Genomic DNA, 26736 nt, shown 5'->3' with positions numbered 1-26736 from the left:
TGATTTGCACGCAAAATGGCGGAAGTTTGGCTGTTGGCTCGTTCGAAATTTGTGGCATTGTTTACGGCTCTGAATACCGAAATTGTTGCCAAAGAGTTGCTGGCTCAATTTGGCTGGCAAAAACAGTCTGGAAATTATCCTCCACAGAGCAACTCAATCTAGAGGCAAGTTGATGTTGTGCACTTAGCATTTAGCTATTCATTGCTCATTTCTTGTTTGAGTTCGTGGTGGAAGTAACTTTATCCCAGATCCTTAACCGACTATGAATATGCAGTGCCATTATGCCGTTTCGACTGCTCGACTGCTCGACTTTGCAGTCGTGTTTCTTTGGACTCGACTGAACATTAATTATTTCCCACTCAGCTGGCAACTGTTGACTTGCAGTGGCTGCACTTGTTGCACTTGCCACACTTCTTGTCTGCATATTTTGGCCCCGAGGCCCTCAAAATGTTCGCTTGCCAAGTTGGCAAAGAAAAGCTTTGGCTTTCACCCCATTCCACTTCCACCTCCTTTTGCCATTCATTTTCTCTGCCTTTAGTTTCCTTTATTTGTTTGTTTTTCAATTCCATCCGCGCATTATTCATTAGAGAGCCTTTCCCCCCTTTCCATCCGCTTTTCCCATGTGTGTTTACCCAGTCATTGACATAAAAATCTTTTTGCCTTTTATCGCTATCGCTGGTTTGGGTTTGAGTTTGGGTTTGGGCTTGGGGGAAGTCGCCGCTCCCGGTTAACGATAACTGGGCCCATTTGTTTCGCCCACTTTCGTGCGCGCCATAATATCAGTTAACATTGCCAAGTCGAGTGTGTACACTTGAGATATCTGCCTAGCGGCACGCCCCCTCCCCCCGCCTCCGCCCGCTCTATATAGCGACTATATCTAGGACTCGTAAATAAGAAGGGGCAAATATTTATTCTGCCCAGAGAGATAAGCAATAAGTAAACAAGTTGTGGGGAGGGGGGAGGGGGAGGTTGGGGATTGGGAATTGGACAAAATGTACTTACGAATGTCACGTTGGACATGAGGACACGTTCCGAGCGATTGGCTGCATTCAGCAGACAGATGCGACCCAAATGGTCCTGGTAGAGGAACTCCTCGCCTGCAAAGAGCGGAAATTAAAGCCGATTTGCCAGATGGAATACATGGCACTCGAATGGGATGCGCAGGACCCACCGTCTATCCAGCTGCCGTTGGCGTTCTGCGGCATGAAGAGCCCGTCGACGATGTCCTGCAGCTTGATGCGCTGACCCTTGACCCGCGGCCCCTCATCGGGCGGCGTGAGCAGCACCTTTTTTGATAAATGTAGAAATTTTATATGTGGTCTTCTGCACACTCACACAGCCAGTCAGACAGACACAACACACGTGAACAACACACACACAACATCAACATCAACACCAACATCACGAGCAACAGCAACAACGAATGGAAAGGAAAATGGTCGGTGGTGTGGGGAAGGTAAATTTATCAGGCAGCCACAAAATCGCAAAAAAGTAAACAAACAGACAAAAGACAAAAATGAGCGTAACGTATTTACACAAAAATTTATCACAATTGCCTTAAATATATATATAGGTACATACATATACATAGACATACAGATACGAATACACATAAATATTAATGGCAGTTCGAGTTTTCTTTTTTTTTTTTCCTTCGCACCGAATGCCGTTTAAATATTTACACAAACAGCCAAAAGCAGGCCGCAAAAATTTTACTGGCGAACGGCGGGCGGAGTTTCGGCAATTAAAAAGGAAAACTTTCACCATCCAATTACGCGTGAGGATTTGTTTATTGTGTGGTGATTTGAAGTGAGCAGAGTAGCAGTTTAGTCCTGAACAGAAATGCTTTGCACACCAAACTGGAATTTGCATTGTGGTGCACAGGAAATCAAGATATTTAATTTGAATTTTGTGTTTGGAACTTTAGCAAACGATTCAATTGAATTTTTATTTAATTTATTTATTTTACATTTATCTATTTCAAAAGAAGTGCTATTTGCGCAGGTTATTTGATAAGAGTGTACGAACTTCGGTGCCGGAAAGTGTTTATTCCATTTTCTCTATCTTGTTTTTGTGTGGCTGGATGTTGTTTTGTTTTTATAGTATTTTGGCCATTGCTTTGGGCTTGTTTTCGAAAACAAGTGTGGCTAATTGCACAGTGCGTTTGACGAATCAATTTTGGCAACTCGAATTGGCCAATCATTGATTGTCAATTCGCAAATGGGGCGAACCATAATAGCAATGAATCCCATTTAATTGCCCATAAATTCATTTGTGTCGCCGATTTCCACAATTAAGCAATAACCATACAACATGCTGTACTCTTTTTCCCCACCTTCTGTGGGAAATGTTGACTCAGACTCACCACCGAAGTTACAATCAGGGCCAGGACAATGATGATGACCAGCAGGGCGATGAGGATCCCGCGCCAATTCCTCTGGTTGGGATTGCTGGAGACCAACTGCGGAGAATCAGAAGAAAACAGTCAGAAGGAACAAAGAAATGGAGAGGCAGGGAAACATTAGCAAAACTAATTGGAAAACGATGCAATGCAAATGCTGCACATAAAGAGCACGTGCGGCTCATTAGCCCGAAGTTATGAAGGCCGACGAAGGCCGTAATAAACCGTCGGAACCGCAAATAATTGGTTGGCCAAGATGCAATTAGTAAACTGATGATTCAGTTCTCCCCTTCTGTGCGGGCTCATAGGCGCTCTTCCTCTCAAGTTGTGTCTACCCACAGACTTTGTACATATAGAACATACTATACTATTATATATAGAACCAACATGAGCGGCCAAAACCCCTTGGAAATCAGGGCTTAATGCATATTTAATGTTGTCAGGCAACAAAGGAAGAGGGAAGGCACCCAAATTAAACACGACAAAAACTAAACTCACGCAGCCCGCACAAGTTGATACCGATTTTTACGAGGAGTGCGTCCTTTGTCAGCGGCTCCTTCCGATTTCGTCCTAGACAGTCCATCATGTCGCCCACAAACACATACAAGCCGCTTAGCCGAATAATTAATTAGGGGCCCATAAAACTATGCTCCTCGGCTGGATAATGTAAATATGGCAATGTATTAATCAGGACTTGCGTGCCGGAATGCCTGGGCTTATCAAATTAGTTTTGTGGACAATGGAGTACTTATTTGCGTTATCATTTAAGTTGTTCTGTACTTAAATGCTGGAAATTTTAATTTGTTAAAGAGGAGTTCGTAAGTCAGGGAAAGGGGGAACTAATCGATTTGCCCACAAATTTTGTTTGCCATTATCCTCATTATCCTCTGAAGTCGAGGGACAGCGGGGGCTCTCAATTAAAATCGCATAAATATTTTCAGCCCGCCAAACTCCCCTTTTGGCCATTAGTACAAGCAGGTACATCGCGAATCTTAATTAATAACACGGCTCACATACAAATGGGGGACAAATTGCGAGAGGACACGTGTACCTCTGCACACGCATCCTTCGCCAGCATGTTTATTTATAAGGATTCCTGCGCGCGTGTGTGTATGTGTGTGGGCCTCCACTTCGGAAATTGCAGCCAGCAGCAGTATTTATTACCACACAGGAGCTGCGCCGCGAGTAAAGTGAAAACAACGTAAACTAAACTATCAAACAACAAAGGAGTCCTCAAGTCCTGCGAACTTTCGGGCAACTTTCCCCCGCTTTTCTGTTGCATGAAAATATTTTCGTGGAAACAATCATAATAATAATGATTTCTTGGGGGCACACGCGGCGTATGCTTTATTGTTCCTAATTGAATTGAATTTATTCTCGTCCGGGGGGTCAAGTAATAGAGACCTCAGGACACTTGCACACAACAACTGGAGAACAGGAGAGCACAAAACACTCAGCTTGATTGCCGAGAATAAGGATATGCACACACACAGGCTCAAGTAAATATGCAAAAATACCGCCATAAACGAAATTTAAACACTCAACTTGATGAGTTGCTGTTAACGCTAAAGGAATTAAAAATAATGACAGTCATCAATTTCAACAAAGACCCGCGCTGCCGCAAATTCAATGAGTTCACTTCTGACGTTCTGGGCTCTGGGTTAATGGAGGAGTTCGAAGGATACCGGAGTGAACGGAGCACATGAGCAGCGCTTCCTATTAATTTCAATAAATTTTTAATGCTCTGCTATTAAGCCGGGGAGAGCCGGAAAATATATTTCATTTCTAGTCGGAAAATTAGGCCCGAGGAAATTAGTCGGCAGTAAATTCGGCTGGCAAGAAATTTTAAGCTGCCTTCAGAAAATTGCCAAAAGAAATTAAATTTTAAAATATTCGTAAACGTTTTTTAGGTAATAGGTTTACAAGCTGTCTTAAATACAGCTTATATATTTATGGAAAACAACAACTTCTAAGCTTAACTTTTGGGTGAAATAATATTGTGAGTTGTGAAGACATTACAAAGCAATTTTTAAAATTTGTAATGCTTGATCAAAATAATATCTAGATTATTTAAAAAGAATTCAATTTTAGCAACGAATTCACCCTTAAAAAGTTGCCAATTCATGCAGTTTTTACATAACAAAAATAGGTAATAAATCGAGTGCAATAACAATTATAAATCAATAAATAAGTGAACGATAAATAACCAAACTTCACCGATTTTAAGCAAGATTTTCGAATTGGCAGAGATCTCGGTTTCCCCGAGCTGCAATAAATTAAAGCGAAGGCCGCTTGCTTTATGGGCATTGTAAACTTTGCGGCCCGAATGCAAAAATATTGTAACCAAAATTGCACACAATGCGGCACTCGAAATACGCGTATGAAAATGAAATGCAAAAGCGGAAATCGCAATGAAAGCGGAAAGCGATTTAAGGGCGCCGGGAAACAAAAAAGCGGATGCCAGCGATTGGAAAAGCGTAAACCTCTTTTCCCACTTAATGATGTTTGTTCGCAGGATTCGCTGGCACTCTTGTTTGCTCTTTGTTTCAGCTGACTCTTGATTACCGTGGGATTTTGGATCAACATTGTTATCATTTCGCTTTCCCTGTGACCGCAAACAGGGAAACCAGTTTTTCCCACCGGGAAAGAGCACACAGCACAGCGGAACTTGATTACCTGAGATTTAATCCACTGCAAGCCCTGGCTGCTGAAGTATTCAAGTATTCTTTTTCGGGCACCGTCCAGAGTTTAAATTCGAGCCATCGGGGTGCAGTTGGTAACTTTGGCCAGACCGAGCTTAAAAGCAGAGGATAACCAAATTAAGTCCTGCTTCCCTTCCTCCCCCCCACATCCACCTACTTTCCATTTCACTTTCGCTTTCACTTTCGCTTTCACTTTCGCTTTCTCTGAGCTCTCAGCTGGCCAGAGGGCAGGGATAATGCAAAGGATGTGCGGCGGAATGGGGCAGGGGGTGGCCAGGACCCACATACACACACCTACAATCCCGAGGAGAGCATTAGCTGCCTTTTGCGGTTGAGCTGGGCAAACTTTGGAGCTCGAGTGCAGAAAGTTGAAGGACCAAGGAGCCAGAAGCCGGGATACAGGATCCAGGATCCAGCTGGCAGGACTTTGAAGGGCCGGGTGTTGGAGAGCCGCCAGTTATTTGCATAAGTTGTCATAGTTATTAAGCTCTGAGCGTTAAAATTCTTTGCTGCATACTTTTAAGCGCATTAAAAATAGATGCCAGCCGTGGTATTTGCCAAGCGAAATGAAAGGGGAAAGTGAGTTTTGCCAGGAAAGGGGAGCTTAGGGGGTTAAGGGGGTCATGGGGGTTAAGAGGGTGAGGGGAGGTGTCCTGATCCCGCTGGCAGAGAAAACGTCGTTTTCAATTAACTTGCTAGTTGGCTCGGCAACATTGGAGATGTCCCAGTTAATCGCATTAGAAACCATCTGTTTGGCACACAAAAAGAAGGTCACCAGTGAAGTGGCCTTTGAATTCGAGCTTTTGAATTTCCCATCTTGAAATTAAATGTCCAAAAATGATTATTGGTAACAATAATTCGGAGTAATTTCAAAAGGATTTTCATTGTCTTGTTCCGGAGTTATAACATTAATTACTGAATTAAGAAGCTGTACAAATACTTATAAAAAACATCAAAGAACGATAAAGTTTTAACGCCTGTTGTTTTAAATTTGAATTCTTCATTATTAGAACAAAATATTATTACCCAAATAGTTTTCAAATTTTCAAATCTTAACTCTTAATATATCTACTAAAAAAGTTTGGTATGTTAGTAAGATAATAACTGATAGATTTAAACAACAAAAAGTTTGTTTAACTCTTTCAGTGTCCGCAAAGTCTACGGAAGTATTTTGTGTTTATCCAACTCATGGCTGACCTATGACCTTTGATAAGCACGAAGCCTGCGAATAAAATTCGATAAAGTTTGTCTAGCGATGTTTGCATTTCACTCAAAGCGAACGTATGGAAAACTACCGAGCTGACTTATTGCATTCCTCGCAGGAGGCTCTTTGTTTTTTGTTCGTGGGTATTGGAAACCTTGGAGGACCTGCGCCTCCTGCAATCCTGTCACCTGGGGCCGCCTTCCGCTCGTTCAATATTGCCCTTCGCATTTGGGGGCGACATTAGCAGGCAATCTTTATGGCCCGCTGCCTTCCTGCCAAACATGAAATGCATAAACAGTCCTTCGGCGATTGTGGGCGGGATGCAGGAATACTGCATCCTTGCACGCTACTTGCAATGGGTTCTTGTCGGTGTGTGTGCGTGTGTGTGTGTGGGTATGTGTGTGGCTGTCTGTGTCTGGCTTTCCGGCACGCCAGTTCCATTGTCTGCCCCCACCTGAGATCCCCGTCCACCTGTCTCCTCATCCATTGCAATGCATTGCATTGGGCCCTGCTGTCGACAGCAGTTTAGCTCAAGGCCGTAACGGCGTAGCATTTGCTATAACTGTCACGTGTATTCCGCCCCTCCTTCTCTTCTTCCCCCTCCCCTTCTCTGCCCCCTTTCCCCCTCCTTCTCTGCCTCTGTGTGCAAGCGTTTTCCTCTGTGTCAACACATACTTGAGCTTCCATTACACGGCCATGATTGCTTATTTCTGTGCCCTCACATTTTCCAGTCGCTCCTGCAGGTGTCCCTTCTGTCGGCGGTCGTTAGGTTGCCCGAATTTGTCAAAATAAAATGTAATATGGCAGCGCTGACACAATTGAACGCGATGTGCAGTCGCTGACTTCTCAAAGCAGATCAAGCAAGAGTGATTATTTTGACTCAGGTCCTCGGGGTGTCTTCCTTATGATTTTAGGGTTGAGTAAATACGGTTTATTCGTCCTAAGACTTTGAAAATCAACATTTCTACGATGTTGATAAACACAATGAGAATTACATGAGTAGTTTTGATATATAAAATCAACCCTCAAACAATAAAGAAATGTAATGCTTTTTGGGAGAAAAACTTTAACTGGTGTTGATGATTTTAAACTAAAGATATGAGATTGTATTGATTATTATTATGTAGTCGCATAACTATTTCCTTTTTTGGTCTAGGCAAACCTAATATGTTTTGAATTTACTTTAAATTATTTCTGCATAAATTGTTTACTTTTTTGTATTTCGAACCCAAACAAACAAGTTCTGACTCAGTTTAAGTGCGTATATGGGTGCCCCTTCATTTTAAAGCCACACTGAATAAATTGATCTCTGAATCTAGAAATTTAAATCCCACTGTTAATAAGTATTGGCTCTGGTTATTCAAAGCCTTCGCTGCACCTGTCGTCGCAATTAGCGTAGTCAAAACAGTTAATATAGATGGGGTGCACTGTCAAACTTAACTGCTACCATAACAGATGACCAACACTTTAGTCTGCCAAAAGTCAGCCCTTGGACAGCGGAGTGGAAATTCCGGCTAATTGATTTCCGCTCGAATGGCTGATTGCCATTTCGACTGTCTGTTTATCCTCGCAGCCGTTTGACACTCCCACTCGGCTGGAATTCCCCTCCAGACAACTTAGTATGCGGAGCACATAGAGTCGCCGACACGCGGTGCATGGCTAATTCAATTTTGCAATTGTAGTCGGCGATGTCAGCGCTTTGCATTTGAATAACATGCGGAATTTATTTCAATTAGCATCCCGGCCGCAGAGTTGACTTCGTGGCGCCGCAAAGAGCGCAGCGAAGCGCGAAAAGCTGACCATCAGAGTCGCCGGAGAAGCGGAGGAGGTGGGGAAAAAGGCTGGGAGGAAACTCAAGTTTCCCGGCCACGAGTCGTTGAGCGAACTTTTCTGCCTCGCCAAAGTACTTCTCAAAGGCGAATTCAGAGTGACTCGCGGCTGAAGTGGCGATGTAAGAGCTTAGTCAGCTTTTCAGCCGAGTGGAGCTAATGATAAGTTAGATTGCGGAAGGTAATATCCCTGCAATCCAATCAAAGGAATCAGAAGGGCACCGGTTTTATGGATATTTAAATGTTTAATTAGCAGGTTGAATTATGCATCCTGCTTAACCTATTTTACGTTATTAAGTCACGTTTCTCGGCTAATAGGAAACTTAATCAAAAGATAATTGATTGACACTTTATTTCCTAAATTAATCGCATTTAATTTGTACCTAAGACCAAACATAAAGTTTCCTACATACGAGAGACAGTAGAAAACAATTTTCTTATTTGATTTAATTTAATTGTAATTTGATATATTTTTCATTAAGCAATAACAAAGTCAAATGTATCCCCTACAATTAAGTTAACCCGGATGTTAAGTCTCCAAAATGTTAGGAAACATAATCAAAGCCAATTGTTTGGAACATTGTTTGTTGAAATAATCTAATTTAATTTGTAGCCGAAAGCAAACTAAACATGTTTTACTTACATGCAGAATTGCATACAAAATGGTAGTTATAATAAAAGTTATTTAGAATTAAACACAAAAATAGTTTGACTTAATAAATTTCTTTACTGGAAATTTTTCTTCTCTCTTTAACTTTTAAAGCTTGAGAGTTTAAGAGTATTATTCTTGTTGCATCTTCTTTTGCTGTTATTAATGTAAATAAATTGTTAATCACAAACCCTTTTAACGATTTTTTTGTTACAATGGCTTTTAAAAAATATACAAAAACTAATATATCGCTTCCCCTTTAATTTTTGTAATATTTTAGTTCAAAATCACTTTCTTTTTTGTACAATGTACTAAAAAGAAAACATTGAAAAAATGATTCAAGTATTTTCTCGGACAGTTTTAGCTTCTGAAAAGTTAATTAGAATTGTAGATCTATAAACCTTACTTTAGCTGGCGTCTGCTAGCTCACTAACCAATTTCCCTAACCAACATTCCCTAGTGTGTTCTCCTGGCGCCTTTAAATTTGCCCGGTCATTAGGCAATTTTAAGTTTTTAATCCCGGCACGAGGCTTGGGTTCCTTTCAGCTTCGAACATGGCCGACTAATCCCCGGAATCCAGGAAGAAAGAATCGGAACCGAGTAACCCGGCACGCACGCACACATTTCGGGGAATATTTGTTTTTAAAATTAATTACGCCTAATTATATTTGGGCTCAAACATATTCATTTTTTGGCCCATTCCCTGTCTTTTCCTGTCTTCCGCCGGATTTGGGCTTCGTTCGCGGGTACAACAAAAGAAATTACCTCATCATCGTAATTATCCTGCTCAGGCATGACTCGATGTTTGTCGGCTCAGGGCGATGGGTTTCGAGGAAGTCCGATGGGCGGTGGGTGGTGGTTGGTTTTGTGTTGGTTGGTTGGTTGACAAATTAAAGAAGCCTCCGGCTGTTGTTCTCGGCTGGCTTTTTGCTTTTTAGATTGCTAATCGAATCTATCAATTTTCCCGGCGATAATTTGCGAGCGCTTCGAATTTGTCCGCTTCTCGAAATCAGCTCGCTGAGGCAGCGAGATAACTGGAGTAACTTCCCGTGGCCATGCTTTCGCGAATTATTTTATAGCTCGTCCTTGACTCTTGCCAGCTGTCCTTCCGCCCATCAGCCGCCTCCTGCTTTTCCGCCTTTCTTCTTGCTGTTGCCGTTGATGTTGCTGTTGCTTTTGCTAATTATGAAGGGCCGTTGTTTTTCGGCGTTCGCCTCCGTTCGTTCGACTTGGGAACTTTTGGTTTCGTTCCTCGCAATGCGCTTTTGCTGTTAGGTTTTCCCGCTCGCCGTCTGCCGTTGCTAATGAGCATGCATTTTCAATTTTCCCAGCTGCAGTCAGCCAGGGATTCCTTTGTCTCCGCTGCTCTTCCGTTGGTTGTTGTAGCTGTTGGTGTCGCTGTTGTTGTAGTTGTTGGTGTGAGGAGCCCTCGCCCTGACACTAATGATGCAGCATACTTTTAGGCCAAGCGCTAAATTGGAATAGAGTGGGTTGGAATGGAAAGAAGAAGAAGAGAAAACACACACATATATTTTAAAATGCAGTTCTTGCTTAAACATTTTCTGGTTGTTTTGGCGGGGGTTGTCTTCTTTTTGTGTGTGTGTAGTTGTTCTCGTGCAGCTGTAGTTGTTGTTAGTGCCAATTCTGTGTGTTGTGCTTTTAGACTTGCGAGCGCATCTGTGTGTGTGTGCGTGCGTGTGTGAGTGGGTGCTTATGTAACATGACACATGTTCGCCGCTGCTGCATACTTTTCGGGATGCCAGTGTGTTGGTGTGCTGGTGAGTCGGTGTGGTGTGGTGTGTTAGTCAGCTCCGGCATTTGGATGTGGGTTAAGTAGTCTAGTGTTTAAATATTTGCATAAACAAAGGCCACTGCCCAAAAGCAGGCAATGTGATGTAAGTTTCTAATTACATGTACGCCAACATTGCAGCGACTTTGTTTCCTTTATTGCTGTTGTGGGCCAGAACATGCAGGTGGCCCCAAAAACTAATCTGTTTATTATGCAAAATGTTGCATGCGGCGGAAGGTTTGGTGGGGGCTTCGCGGGAGTTCAACACTTTAACATGACCGGGTTGTACTATGCAAATTGAACCACTTGGGCGGGGATGGTGCCGAGTGGCTGGTGGCTGGTGGTTGGTGGCTGGTGACTGGTGGTTGAGTGGAGTGTTAATAGCATTACATTTTCAATTTAAGTTATGGCAAGTTTTTCTTTCCCCTTCCCTGCTGTTTTTTTTTCGCCTTCTAAGCAGCTTATTATGCAAAATGCATGCACGGTGAGGAATGGCTGAAGGGAATTTCGAGTGGCATTCGCAGTCAGTTGAAAGAGGATTATGGAACGCTTCATTGGTTCGTGGCATTAATGAAGAATTAAATTGAAAGGTTAAAGAGGGTGAAGAGGTGCAAAACGATTATGGAAAAGGTAAAACGGATCAACACTTAATTTAGATGATTAGAAACGATTATCAAGGTAGATACGTTGTAAATGAACTATAGTTGAAATCAAAGAAGAAGAATTAAGTAGTTAAAGTTTAGTTTAAGTCTTGCATTCTAATGACTCAACAACTTGTAGAAGAACAAGCTCATGTTATCCCCATAATCCCAAGCCAACAAAGCTATTTTCCGTACGTACACTGTAATTACCCTGAATGTCAGCTTTATAGCTCCTTGGCCCCAGGAAGACAAATGACACCACACCCAAATAAGCCACAAAACACCGTTCACAACTGGCTCCTTCCCCTCCCCCTGATCTTCTAAAGCGTTGGAACTTTTACTTTGCCCCAAGAGAAGCTTTGGCTTAAATAGCCAATGACACACAAATAATCTACAATAGTCTCGGGAGAAGAGGGGAGGGAGGGGAAGAGGAAGAGTGTTCATCTTTCGCCTGAGTCATCTTTAGGGAGCACTCACTGTGCACTCTTCCTCGGAACATTATGCATTACAATGCATAAACTTTCGGTCATTGTGGGGTTTTCCGCTCGACTTTCACCTCAACCGACGGCCACCACTATAAATTAAAATAAAATGTGTAAGGGAAACCCAATCCTCGCCCTAAACGTCGCTCCTCGCAAGTTTCCAGTTCCCAGAGGGAACAATGGAAATGTTTGATATAGCAGCTAACATAAATTTCATTAATTTTTACGTAGCCAAATTGTTCGGGCTTTTTGTTGTGCTCCCTTCTGTATTGTTTTGCTTTATTCCCGGTTTCATTTCGCCTCGCTTGCACAGCCAAGCGCAAATTTTATTGTTTTCATAAAAATGATTTTAATTTTTCCCCGAACAATGTAGCATTGAAAAAACAAGCTCTCCGCAAAAGTAAAACACCAGGAATTTCATATACGTATCTGGACGCTTGCCATTCCGGAGTGGACCAACAATCCCTTTTGACCATTAGAGAATTCGGAGCCTTTTAATACAATTGGGAACCATTAGTCTTATGTGTAATAATTAAAAGAATTCTTAAACGAGAGCCCAACTTTTCAGGTTTCCCAGTACTACAGAAATTAGCAATAATTAAGCATATGTGTAATAAACGAATGATTTTTTCAACGGAAGCACAATGTATTAGCTATCTCAATATTTTTGCAACATAAGAACCCAACTGGTAAACATTTTCTTTTTATTTCGTTGCTACCTAAAACGTCCAAAATGCAGGAAAAAAATCAAATACAACTTTGCGTAAATTAAAATTTTGTTGAAATAATATTGATTATGATAAATACTTTCACAAATGATGACTACAATGTTTACTTATTCGTTGCCAATAAAATCCTTTCTCTCTTCTGAAGTGCCTTTTAAAGAAATTTAATAAATTTGTTTAATTAAAATAAAAGTATTAAATCTATCACAATTAAGAGTAGAAAGCCTCAGTTAGCTTAAAGTGACTTTTTGTTAGGCCTTGGTTGCAATATTTTGCAAGCATTCGTTCTGAATTTGAAGCATGTACGTGCCACAATAAAATTTTCATGATTTAATAGTTGGAATTAAATTTGTTATGCAACCTTTTATGGCAGGTTGTGTGGGTGGAAAATGCACTCCGCCTCCCGCGCAGTTTGTATTTTTCACTCTGATATTTTGCAAAAGTTTTTTAGCCTCGCCTGCAAGTTGGTCGTGTATTTTGTTATCAACATGTTGACATTCATTCGTGTGGGGGAATTCATGCATTCTCGCAGCGGCTTTTATTGTCTCTTTCTCTATATCTATCTCTGTCTCGTTCTCGCTCTCGCTCTCCGCCCGACTTCCGGCATGATGCATCCGTGCGTAAGTCGCTTCCGGTTGAAGGCAGAGTGGCCGCTTCATAAAGTGCTGCACACACACACACTCACACATACACACACTCACACATTCGTGGCAGATTCATGGCTCTTGCGACTCGAGTATATATCATTCGTATCGCACTCATGGCGTTCCGGAAAAATTTGAAATTTATTGCTTCAATGAAGCGGCAAAACATCGCTGAGCCGAATCTACATTCGTGCAACATGAATTGTTGATTATTTTAAAGGAAAGCCCCTGCTCAAAATGTACGAACTGTTGCCACAAACTCGAACATACGGTTGCCCTGGAAAATCAATTGCAGCCGCTATAAACGTGTTGCAGCCGGGCAATTTCAGGAGACACTTTTGTGGCTTTTGCCGTCGCTGCTACGTGCCACTTATTGGTGGGACCACGGCCCATGTTGCACGTAAGCCGTAAACGTTTTTAGGGGCTTTGCGGCGTGGCTGTCCGACTTGGCAGCCGGGTTACGACAGCCATAATGTTTCATTAGTGGTCGGTTCAGAGCTGCCTCGCAGCTGGTTCGGCATCGTGGGGCACGGGGCAGGAATGGCTGGGGTCCAATCATCTGCCCCTTCAAGCTGCGACTGCAATGCGAAAGGGTCCTTCAATCGAATCGGAAATTCTCTTACCACTTATTCTCCTTCACCGCAGCAGCAACCGCAATTAAATTTAAAGTCTTTTGAAAAGATGGGAGAGCATTTGCCGTTGAAATCTTTTTTCCCCTCATTAAATATAGTTTCGAATCAAATGATTTTTAATGGCAGAGGAAGGGAAATTCTATTTAGCTGAACAATCCCGTGATGTAAAGTATTGATTTTTAAATTAATTTTAAATTCAACAGAACTTGACTGACATTTCAAGCACATTTCAATAAAGCAATAATTGCATTCGCAAATGGTCCAATTGACTGTTTAGTTGTGGCAAACTTTTTCCCTAACGAGATGCTTGGCCCCGCCCCCCAACAAAGTGGCACCGCCTCCCATTTCGCCAGCACTTCAGCTTCAACAACAAAATATTGCGTAGCATAAAATTAGGCTGCCGCCATTAAACGGGGCAGGCAGAGGGAGAGGTAGAGGGCGAGGATGAGGAGGGGGGAGGAGGAAGTGGAGGTGCCTCCTGCCATTTGGGCCACCCAGAGCGACACAAGCGGCAAGGCCATCGTGCCACCCTTTGTTGACTGCGACGACGAGGCTTGCACATTAGTTTTAACGCATGTTTCATGCGCCATTAGGCTTAATTAGTGGCATTCGCAGCCCCCGCCGAGCCCAACTTAAATGGGTTCGGTTTCGCTGTAGCGCCAGAGGTCAAGGGTTGTGGTGGCTGCAGACTGCAGATTGCAGACTGCAGACTGAATGCCTGTCGTTGCAGTTGCAATTGTGTTGCTGCCCCACAGGACGCAGGATGTGCAGGGAGGTTGCAACTCCGCACAGCGGAATCCGCTTAAGCCCGCCGGTCGTCGGTCGCCGGCGTTCATCGGTCGTTCATTTATTTTAAGCGCCGCACACGCACGCGGAGGAAAATTAAGATTTAATTAAGAAAAATAATAAATGCCTTTGGCCCTGGGCAGCGGGCTTAAAGCGGCACCAAATAAATTGTCCCTCGTGAGCCCTTCAGCCTTCAGTGGGATGGCACTGCCATCTCGACAGCCAGATCTGCTGCCATTTAAATTTGGGCCGCACATCGCAGGCAACAATGCCGAATGCCAAATTTAGATGCCTGCCCCCAGCGAACAGCACTTGATTTGTCTCGAGATTGAAGTGCTTGTTGGGCAGTGATGCGGCAAAGGTCAGACAAGTTAAGTTGCCTTCTTGTGAGCTAAGCAGGCTGAGAACGCTACAAACGAAATATTTTCGGTTGCCCTAGGTAGAAGATTTAAATAAGCCTAGAAAAGGTTCGAAAAAGAATCATTTCTTAGAGAAAAATGTAATATCTGAGTATGCTAACATGCTTTTCAATGTCTTACATCTTTAATCAGAAATTATTGCTCTGGCGTAAAATCAGTCTTGCAGGAAAATAACTTCATAGCCAACAGCCCACAGGAATCGAGTGTTGTTAAAGGCTATTTCCAGACTTGCGTCGAAGGAATGAAATTGTGTGTTATGTTCCAGCTGATTTGGCCAGCATCTCTGCTGATTTCGGGCACTTCCGCCGAATGGCGCCAACACTTTATGGCCGGCGCAGAACGCGTCGGCTTACAGGCCATAAACAGGCAGCTAGTCGCTGGGCCATTGAGGCGAACAAAATGCTCGACATGTTTGCCCAGACAGAGGCAGAAGCAGAAGCAGAGTCAGAATCAGAATCAGAAACAGGAATAAATTTGGCCAGAGAAAGTGAACTGAAAGTGGCCCGCAGAAACGAGACTAGTTTACTTGGCTGCCTGAGGATTGCCGAATTGTAAAGCGGGCATAAAAGCCAAATTAGAAGCGAAGTCGGCCAAAGTAAATAAACAAATAAAGACGACGGCGGCGACGACAAATGACAAGGAATAAGAGACAATTTCATGTCCATGTCACTGTCTTTTCGTTTCGTTCGTTCCTTGTTTGCTTTATTTCGATTTTTCTTTTTTTCTTGGGGGGGCAATTTCAGTGCAAATTTATGGCACACATTTCCAAAGAACATTTTTCACCTTGTAAAAGTCAAGACCGCGAAAAAAACAAAATTACATAAAAGCTCGTGAAGAGAAAACCGAATTTCCAGCGTGCACATCCAAAAAATTATCAAAACAAACACGACGGCCTCAAAATTGTAAAAATCGTCATGAAAATATTCTACAATAATAAACTGGCCCAGAAATGTTTAAACAGCTCTGAGAGAACTGGAGACAATGGAAGGAAGAGCCAAAAATACACAGGTGGGATGAGACAAGACCAAAGCAAAAGTTCATCAAGTTCAATAAACAAATTGCAATCGATCGATTCCAGATAATGTAAAATGGTTTCAGACCAAACAATTTTTGGGGAACGTGTCCGTTGGCCATTTAAGTGCTGATGACCTATTGTGAACAACCGAATAAAAGGTCAGTGGATTGGAGAGTTTTTAAATAGAACTCTGTGTTTTCTTTTCCCAAACTGAAATATTTACAACTAAATAAACACCAGATCGAAGTTATAGTGAATTGGATTTGTTTTCATAGTCATCTATAGGCCAAATTAATTGGATTTAAATAAATAAAAAAACACGAATACGCGAGATTGAATCTATTTTTTCACTATAATCCGAAGAGGTTTTTGTGAATCAATATAAAAATAACATTTAATTAAAAAAAAAAAAATAATTAACTTGATTCTTTTTTTTTGTTGATTAAGTCCCCCGTCCATTTGTTAATAAAAATTTACAATGCAATAAATTTTCGATTATTTTTTCCCGCTAAATTTTCTATCCATTCCAATTTTAATGTGAATATTTTACTCTCTATATTCCTGAACTCAACCTGGCAATATATGAGAACCCCATAACATTACCCCTGCCCCAACTCTCGTAGGAAAATAACTATAAATAACGAGAAAATGTTTTGATTATTGCGGCAAAAGCTTTTAATGTACAACCTGGCGCATACACAATATTTTACATTAAGCCAACAAACAAAGCCGCAGAATTGCGATACTGCAAATGGAGGTGAATGCGAAGATTCCCCGTCGCTCGAATGCCTGAATGTGTCAGAATATGATGGAAATGATTTTAGCATCTATCTCTGAGGTCAGCCAAAGACATTTCCTCTCCTCTGACAGATTGACATATGTCGGGGGCATTGGGGGAATCCAGTGCCACAAAGCCATCTCATCAGAATGTGAGGCATTCTTAAGAACCGTTCATGGCCGAGAATTTAATTCGCATATAATTATCCATTTCCCTGTAGGAGGGAAAGGCTTTTAATTAAATAGCATTATTTATTCATGCGGGAACCCCGAGTGCGAGTGCCATAAATAAAAGCACACAAGGAAATTATTAATAGCATTATTGAAAAGCACCTTAGCAAGAAAAACTATTTAAGAATGGGAAATGGAAATACCCTGCGCTTGTTTTGCTGATACTCCACTTATTTAAATTATTAAAAACATTTTCCCCTCTAATAACTCCTACTGCTATAGAAGAAAGAAAAAATATATCCGACTAATCTACTCTTATAATATTGAAATGATATCAACACAATGAGTATAAACAACATATATTAGAGCACAAAATGTTTTCCAATTGCTGGCAGCTCCATAATATATTAACTTAACCATGCATTTATATGTATATAAACATCCAGACATGGGAAATATAATTTCGATTTGAATTGAAAATACGCCATTAGTTGGCCATTCACGAATTCAATTTCAATTGAACGAAGGCGCTCTGCTGATTGATGTTTATGGAGCGTAATTTGTTCTGGCTGCTTCGGAGGAATACTGCACGAGCACACATATTGAAAATCTGGACAAGGTGAGTCAGATCGATGGCCAGCGATTGAGTAATGGCTGCCAATAAATGTCTATACTCGAAGTGTTTCAACAACAATATTATATAATAAAGCCGCTTTGTTTTCGAATTTGCTATAAATAAAGATTTATTTCAAGGGAAGTACATCCGTATATCATTAGAATAATTTAATTGGAGAAGTTTATAGTTTGTTATATATCTTACTATTTGATGATACATAAACTTTTCTAATGGGCTCACTATGTAAGCTCTTTATTTTACGAAATTTATAATAAAGGTAGATTTTACCAAGCTTAAGTAAAGTTAATTTGCCTCAAAGTTATGAAGTTGTGTTCCCCATTCACATCAACCTGCGCAAATTGGATCCTTTGGCTGCAGTTGATAGCAACCATAAATAAATATTTATCGAAATTCCCGCATTTTGAAAGCGACTAAATAAGCCGGCCGCAAAAACTCATTACGTTCGACAATTCAATGGAATCGGAAGGATGCGGAGGTAAAACCGAGAACGAAACTATTTGAAAGGCTCTTTAGCAAATGGAATGCGGCATGGAAACTTTCAGCAATGTCCTTGCTGCATGCAATGCGGCAGGAACTGGTTGAGCTGGCTGAACTGGTTGAACTGGTTGAAATCGGCACCGCAGAGGAGCCACAATGCAGCCACCCAATCGCCCAATCCCCGCTGCCGGCAGCCATAATTTTCAATTGCAATACCAATTGATTGATAATTTTTTCCAATTTCTGTTGCTCGCTCCGGCTCCCCATAAATTATTCATAGTTTTCATTCCGAGCTGGCTTAAAATGACCGGAAAATTGCATTATAGACATTCCGCTGGCGGAGGAAAGGTGGAAATGACTGGCAGGCAGCTCGGATGCTCTCCCCTCGAACATGTCATTTGTGCATTAAGGTCGCCAAGCCACGTCAACTGAGTCCTGTCCGCTTTTGGCCAGCGGCAACAATACATAAAATATACATGCCATGGCCGGCCATGGATGGCACACAGCTTGGAAAAGTGTCACGAAAACTGTTAAAAAGCGCTTCACCAACTTTCACAATCAACAAACATGACAAAAACTGTATGTTCCCCCCAACACCCATCCAGCAACCCCTTTGTTTGCCCCTCTCCCTCGGCAGCAAAACAAAAACAAGTGTCAGATACAAATACAACAAGAGTGAAATGGCAAAAACTTGCTGCATAAGTTCCCCGATGAGGGATGATATGGGTGGATGAGGCGGATGAGGTGGACACTGGGTGTCCAGTTAGTAAGCACAAACTGCTGTCGGGCTAAAAGAATAAACAATGGTAGAAATGTCTTGTACACAATAGTACAATGGTGGAAGCTCATGTGCACTTGTGGGACAACTATTATGTAGGTTCGCTCCGATAACAGCCATTTATAATTTACTATTGATTTTCCTTCGGTCACTGGGTTGGTAGACGATATTATTAATAGGTTACCAATTTGCTCGCTCATCCAGTGGTATTTTCTTTTTTATACAGTAAGTAAGGGGTGGTTATAAGCAAAGATAAAAAAGAGTTTCCCCAATATCAAAAATAGTATTTTCATATTCCATAATCATTATCTGCAACTTAGTTCAATTTAATTGATTTCAACATTGCTACTTCTTTCAAAGTGCATTCTTTTACTTTTGCGTACTCTGTAAAATACAAACTGACTTGTAATTCTATTTACTCCCCAACTCTGCTCAACGGAACCCCTCCCCAACCGAAGAAGTAAATATGCTTCATAAGCCAACTATAACGCCCATTTGAAGAGTATGAAAGGAGATGAAACTGCTGCGAAATGGAATTTTTACTGCATGGACATGAGTCAGCGGCAGAATGCATAGCATACGTTGAGGCGCAAATGACAATGAAAAGTGATTTCTGCTCGTGTGTGTGTGTGAGTGGAAGGGAGCGGATCTCTGTGTGTGTGTGTGGTGCGAGACTTGCGTGAGCTAAACGCAAATAATGAAAGTGGATGGGATGCAGAAGGATGCAAAAGGAGCGGAGCGGGGGAAACGTGAGATGGGAAGCAGTCAACAAGCGAGCGCAAAGTGAAAGTGGAAAGTGCACTCAACACGAAGTGCATCGGTGTGTGTGCGCCTCTGTGTGTGTGTGTGTGAGCGGGAGCCAGCAGTACTTATGTTGCATACTCTAGGGGAGCTCGCGTTCAAGATAAATAGCTGTGGGTGCCAGAAAAACAAATCTGAACACCGAGTTGGCTCCCTTTTTCCCCCTTTTTATTTTTCTAGCAGGTGCGCGGCCCTCAAAACTGAAAATGGCCACGAACTTTGCCGAAAAAGATGAGGTGAACTTTCGGAATACTCAGAGCTTCTGGTCATAATTATGTTAATTAAGGCGAGGCAACAAAAAGTTTGCCATATGCCAGACAGCCAAGCAATTTGCGCCGCTCAAATGAAGCACACCATTTAAACTTGAATTTAAGTAGCCGTTCCTTCGCTTTTCCCTGCTTAACTGCCTTTTCCGAGTCCACCGCTCGCCGTTTTCCCTCACACGTGGAAACAGTTTCTCAGGTTCCCGGGCCACGTTTTTATTTGCATATCATTTAGTGCTCGTTACGGCTTAGGAATGTTCCCAAGAAAGAACAAAAAGGCCTAAGACAAACTACCTGACTGCACAAGCGAACATTCTAAATATATGAGTATTAACAGTGAAACAAATGTTGTATAAAAACAATAAAATAAAACAATAAAATTATTTACTTTTTCTTGGATGTACAATCAACTATATTTATTTAAAAAAAAAATTGTAATTTAGTTTAATGCTCCAATACTTGAGTTTTAATTTATAAGTAATCACGATATTATATTGCAATTGGAATAAATCATTATCAATGTTTATACATTTTGTTTAACTAAATTGTAAATTATAATCCTAACTCAAAAATTTATTTTCCCTGTTGAAAGTCCCATTTATTTTCAGTGGATAAACGAACTCAGTCAGCAATTTGCTTTAATATTAAATGGGTAACGAACCGAAAGAAATATGAACGTGTTATATAGTTTGATGCGAACGCATTTCGGCCAGGACGTAATGTTAGGAATCACTGGGGAGAACCCAGCGGGGGGTGGAAGGAGGTGAAAAAGCGAGGGGGGGTGGCGGTGGGTGGTGAAGTGCCTGCAAGGTTGAATGGACATGGCATTGGGCGGCTAAGTGGATGAGTGGGTAGGTAATGCAAACGGGTGGCTCCGAGTTTTGTCCAAGCATAAACTTTTCTCAAACTTTGATTAAGTTTTCACTCCGCAGAAGAAAACTTTTGAGAATCATTTGCCTAGAAAAATATGTTTGTCAGTGAAATCTTATGATTTCGCCAGATTAATTGCTCAATCTCAAAAGTTTGCAGTGAATTACAAGAACGTTTTCCCTCTGATTGTCAAAGATATTTAATTTATCATTGGCTTTTTCTGCTAAAGTTTTAAGCTTGCGAAAATGTCCATTAATAAAACTCGAATAACTTGAGTAAATAACTAGTAAATTATTTCAAAAGTTGTTCCATTGCCAACAAATAAGTTTTATTACTTAGCAAGCGAAGAAAAAAAATGAAGTGACTAAGAACTTAATGCGAAATTCGGATTTCAACTCTGTGATAAATGAAAAACCTTTCAAACTAAATTATACTTCAAATTTATGTATTGAAATATGAGCACACTTTATTTAAATCGAGACTAAATCTTACTAATTTTCTTAAATTAATATTAACTAAAAGCATCAGCAAATCCACCCATTTTTCAGGTACTGTTTGTAACTACTTAAATCTTTTGATTTTCTTCCGCTGCTCTCAAAACTTTTGAGGCCAACCTTGTGAGAGTTTCCTGGCTCGAGTGAAAATTGTTGCTTCTTGTGAAAGGCGCTGTGTGTGTGTGTGTGTGCTTGTGTGTGTGACTCTTGTACTTGGAGGCGAGTACGTGTATGTATTATGTATGTGTTTCTGCGACTGTCTGGAAGCGGACTCTCTGTATGTGTGTGTGTGAGTGTCGGTGTGCAAGGTGAAGCGCTCTGACGGCAGAGACATTCAAATTTAAATACAAATGTTGCACGTGCCCTCGGAGGTGTCTCTGCACAATCCTCCCGATGTTATGAGTATATATATATATATATTGTGCACGTGTGGGTGCGCTCATTTCGGTGATTGCGATGCTAAGGTTTAATAAAGCAACACCAAGACGACGTCGAGGAGCACAATTACGGGGAATTGCGTGAAGAAATGGCAGCCATTCGGAGGAGTTCAGGATTGCAGGAGTGGAGAAGCGGAGGAGCCGTGTGCTGTGGCAATCGTATAATAAAGCAACTTACCGGCATAATTGGCAGCCGCAGCCAGGAATAAAAATGGGAGCACAAAGTGTGGCATAAGCAAAATGCTCACAAAAAACTTAAAATTGAAATGAAATGAAGTGTGAAGCGCCATTATGCGCACAAAATCCCAACTTGGCCGAGCACACAATTTGTTCTTCCATTTGGCGGGGGTTTCGCAGGTGCGAGTGGGAGTGAACATAATTGTTTTCGGTGTGTTTGTTTAGCTTAATTAAAATGCCCGATGCAAACACTAAAGTGTGCTTAGCTTAGCCCACAAAAGTGGAATATATACACAAAGAAAAAAATATATTTTTATCTCCTTCTTCCATCCGCAGTTCTATCTTTTTGGTGCCACTAAATAACCTTAGAGCTGCCCTCGTGATGGGTCATCCTATAGAGTAAAAGTTCTGAGACTACTCCAAAGTGCAAAAACAATAGAACTTAGGTAACTACTACGTAATTGGTTGAAATTGTAAATAAGGAAACATTATTCAAACTATTTCCTACCTAATCCAAAATAAAACTTTTCGAGAGTTCTGTTGCTATTACGTTTTTTTTTATCCTTAGAAGTATTTATTTAATGTTTCTCTATTTTCAGTATTATTTATATAAATTATTTCATAGTTCAGTTCACAAAGCAATTTAATAAAAAATAAGAACTTACGCTTACGCTATTTATAAAAATCAACTGATATACATTTGTTTTCTTTGAATGGGTTTCATTAATCTAACTACATACATCCAAAGAAAATAAAACTTCTGTATTTCAGTTTCAAAAGGTCCCAATTAATCTCATAAAAGTGGATGATAAATCGATATGTTATATATTTTCTAGTTTATATTTCTCTGTTCAGGTTAATTTTTCGTTCTCGATCACGACTTTGGGGCATCTCTGTTCCACCACCTGCTGCTGCCTTTTGCGGCTCCCGTTGACAGGCTGCCGCTTCCTTTGGTGTTGCCGTTGATGTTGCCGCTGCTGTTTACCCGCTTTTTATACAACAAAAAGCAATTTGGCCTGCCAGCGAGCGGGCTTTGGTCCGTCTCTCCTTTGACAGCCTTTTGTGCTGTCTGTCTGCCGGCTGTCCTGCTCCTCCTGGATCCTTCTGGAATCCCCAGCTCCCCTCGCCCCCTCGAGAGAGCCATTTTATGCTGTGTTGACACCCCGCTGGCTTGCCACTTCAATTTTCAAACGCCAGAAGGAGCAGGAGCAGCAGGAAGAGCAGGAATAGCTGGAGCAGGAGTAGACACCCATTCACCTGCCTAATGGTCTGTGCTGGATGTTATAACCGGACACTGGCGACCATAACTTTAATGGGCAGGCGGCGGGGGAAAGGGAATGCCTTTCGCATTCAGTTTTTTAGTACATAATCTAAGCTATTAAAATTCAGTGCCGTGGATGACAGTGCGTATACGTAATGCGGCGAGATTGGCCCAAATTGGGCATTCAAAAGGCGGCCCGTAATTGCCGAGCTTTGCGCCAAACGCAAAAAATTCGCATTAAAACGGACTTTTTATGGGATCGCAATTTCGGGGAACTTGGCGAGAGAGAATTTTAAATTTCCCCTCCCCTCCCCCGCTCCTTTGCCAAGTTAATCCTTTCGTTTGCACTGGAATTTCTTAAGAATAAGCTCCACGAAAGGGCGAAACCGCAGAAACCGCATTCATCATCCATCATCCGCCAGCTGAACCATCCGTTCCATCAACTTCATAGCGTTTTGCTAATGATTGTGTGCCAGAAGTCTCCACCACATCCTTAAGCGAAGGAAGGGGGGTTGGGGGGTTGGAAAAGCGTTTTTCTGCTTCGCACCAGTTCGGAAAACATAATATTTTTGAAGCGTGTGTGCGTGCCGGCGGCCTTGGCGGAAAACTTGCAACGAGCGTAGCATAGTTTTCCACGCTGAGACGCCCCCCAAGCCCGCACTTTAATTAAAACGCCGAATAAACACGAAGCCGAGCGTCGGGCTTTTGGCCATCAATCAAAGTGAGGAAATAAAACGCTTGTCCCGCCGCTTGATAATAATGTGCATTGACAAAGGCTCGTCAAGTATGCAAAAACATTCGGATCCGACTGTTTGCAGCTGTCGAAAATGAAGAGACCATAAAATGTTGTAGCGGCAGGAACATGGCGAATGAAATTTATTGCCCTGTTGTGATAAACGTGACGCGCTGTGCCAAAGGCCACGCCCTCCGAAAGGGGGCGGGGACGAGAGGGACATTTTACAAGTGCCTGTTACATTTGATTTGTGTGCGAGCGTCTGCCGAGGAAAGCGGAGGCATTTTCCGCAGGCGAACGAATGGCCGACAACAGGTTAAAGCGGCCCCAACGCCTTCGGGGAGTGGCTCCTTGAATAATGAGGCCAGATTGATTATCTTTAATGGCTGAACTTGGGCACAAGTTGGCCAAATTAAGTTGTCGGCTGTACAAGCTAGGACAAATTTCCATTCAGAAGTCATTCAGAGAAAGTTAGCACATAAATTCTCTATTCATTTTCCTATTTGCTTTCCATTTTCTGTATTCGGAATATATAAAATTAGAGTTTTTCTAACCACTTTAATGGCCTATAAACAATAGTTTTCTCATAAAATATTGCTCGTTATAAGCAATTTAAAATGTAGATTTTGAAATAATAAAAAGAAGCGTTAATGTGAAATAAATAAGACCAATAATTCATTTATTTTTTTGTTATGCCAACCCATTTGTTTTGATTATCTATTAAAAACACAAGCAAGAAATCAGATTATTTAAACAAATCCACACAAAATAATTGACATAAACTGTTTATTTTGAAAAAATGTTGATGCAGGAAATATAAATTGTGTTAAATTTAATTTTCCCAAATCGGAAACGGAAGCGGGGTGACTGCATGCTTTATTTAAATCACCTGAGGCCGCAGCCAAAGTTCAGCTGCAAGTAAAAGCCCTAACCGGATAACTGATAACCTAGAAAAGCCGCCAGGACAGGGGGAAAAGTTGCCGTTCAAGGTTCAATCAACTTGGCCCGGAATATTTGCCCAAATTCGTGTCCAACACGGCGTATGCTCGACATTGGCCCTCACCATGTTTCACTTTATCCCGTCGCCCGTCGCTCGTCGCCCGTCGAGTCCCGCCAATCGCTTTAGTAGCTTGTTTTGACATTTTTTCATCCCGCTTCTTTTTTTCGGCCTTTGTTTCCACCGCTTTTGGGGCCGCGTTTTTGCGCTGGCTTTTTCATACCTTTGCGCCTTGTTGCAGCTGGTGCCCCGAAATAAGCCTAAAAGGTGGAACATTCATCCGAAAAAGAGGAAATTCCGCGAGTGCTCTACCAGCTGCATTTGCATTCCCTTTTCCACGGTTTTTGTTGAAATTTTTGCCCTTTTTCCGCTGAGCTACCAAATCCAAAAGAGCCCGTTGGCCAGCAAGCTTGAAGGCTCAGATAAGGACTCTCGGAAATTAATGCGCGATTTCTTTCCCTGAGTTGGCGTCTGTTTTTGGCAGCCAACTTGGCTCGGCGATAAGACTTAGTTTAACCTCACGGTTTTGGGCCAGCGAACGCATAAAAGGAGCAAATCCTCACGGACATACGGGGCGTATACATCACGTGAATGTTGCTGAATGCCATTCCCTTTTCTCAGGCGGCAATAATCGTAAAATAAAGTTTCGTGCAAAGGCAACAGGAGGTGACCAACGTCTCGGCCAAGGATACCCTAATCCAATTGAGCACATTAGTTGCGAGATCCGGTGGCAGGTGGGTCGGAAATCAGAAGCCATTTCCTTTTTCAGAATTAAATATTAGCATCTGTGGGGCTTAAAACTCCCGATGATTTCCTGCGGCAAAGGGGTATTGGCCATTGGCGAATGGTCAGAGTTCAAAGAGCGCGAAATTCGATGGGAAATGAAAATAAATATAAAATTAGCAGGGAAATTGGTTGGGGGAGGTGCTCGCGCAAGTCGGCATGCAAACGCGTTAAAATGAGAAATTCAATTTGGTGGGGCGAAGCAGGCAAAGGGCAAAAAAGGCATGCCGCAGAAATTCGGTCGGTGAAAAATGTGTGTCTGTGGGTGCGGGTTGGTTTTTGTTTTCGGGGGAGAAAGGCATTAAAGTGTGCCGCTTTAAAGGCGGGAATTCCGCTGCTTGAGGCAGCAGCCAGCAGAAAGGACGAGCCTTTCGCAGGACTCACCACAATGCGCCTGACACGTGTCATTTTGCGGTAATCGCCCAGCTTGAGGCCTGGCAGGCGAACAATTTCCCGGGATTTGGATGAAGTGCGAGGCAGGAAAGCGAGACCGGCGGCAGGAGCAAGTGTCTCCCTTCCGATTTCCGCTAAGCTCTTGATTGCCGCCTGTCAGTTGCAGTTTGTATCTCACAATTAGCGACGGCAAATGCAGAACTCCGTCACCGCAGGACACTTTCAAGTTTCTCCTCACGAAAGAACACAGCACTTGACAAAGAGAATTCGGTTTCTTCGATTCACTGTTCACTACACGCTTCAAGTTTTCACCCGAGACAATTTCTGGGAAAATTTCAAATATCCCCAGGTCAAATTAAACGTTTTTCTATGAGGATTTCTTTAGTTTTCGCCTTCTTCTTTCCTCGTTCGTATTTTTTCACTGCGTTTGGCCTGGTTTCCTTTGCTATCGACCGCTGTGCCAAACGTCTCAGATGAAACTGAACGCTGCCCGAGATTTGCGGCCAGATGAAATACCCCTGGAAAATTCATGCGGCCAGGCCAGGAGCAACAACAAAACTGCGCCAAAGAGCGCAACTGCCGCTCTCCGTCGCTCTGCCACATTTCCGCTCTCTCACAAGGCACCCACTGCGTATACGTAACGTCACGACAAAAACCAGCTGTGCGCACAGTGGTACAAATCACTCACCCTTAATCATTTAATCCTAATTAATACAACGTTACATGAAATAAAAATATATAAAAATAAATACCTACGAGTTGATAAATA

The 26736-nt window shown here is 42.0% G+C and overlaps 1 protein-coding gene across 3 annotated transcripts in view; it reads right to left on the bottom strand.

Annotated features, from left to right (window-relative positions):
- LOC108088177 (inactive dipeptidyl peptidase 10) overlaps nt 1–26427 on the bottom strand; it is a 37600-nt gene extending 11173 nt beyond the window's left edge. For 2 of the 3 annotated variants that reach the window (XM_017185857.2, XM_017185855.2), the window contains exons 1-5: nt 25959–26427; nt 9551–10256; nt 2366–2461; nt 1172–1286; nt 1003–1097 (exon numbers count right to left, since the gene is read on the bottom strand). In XM_017185857.2, the coding sequence (XP_017041346.1) occupies nt 1003–1097; nt 1172–1286; nt 2366–2461; nt 9551–9580 (336 nt within the window). In that variant the 5' untranslated portion in view covers nt 9581–10256; nt 25959–26427. The remainder of the gene's footprint in view (nt 1–1002; nt 1098–1171; nt 1287–2365; nt 2462–9550; nt 10257–25958) is intronic. The other variant, XM_017185856.2, reaches the window with a different exon arrangement.
- Nucleotides 26428–26736: the final 309 nt, after the last annotated feature.

This window comes from Drosophila ficusphila, unplaced genomic scaffold (assembly GCF_018152265.1).
Source record: "Drosophila ficusphila isolate 14025-0441.05 unplaced genomic scaffold, ASM1815226v1 contig_607, whole genome shotgun sequence".
In the NCBI taxonomy this organism is placed as follows: domain Eukaryota; kingdom Metazoa; phylum Arthropoda; class Insecta; order Diptera; family Drosophilidae; genus Drosophila; species Drosophila ficusphila.
The sequence above is the reverse complement of the archived record's forward strand: the minus strand, read 5'-3'. Positions and strand labels throughout refer to the sequence as shown.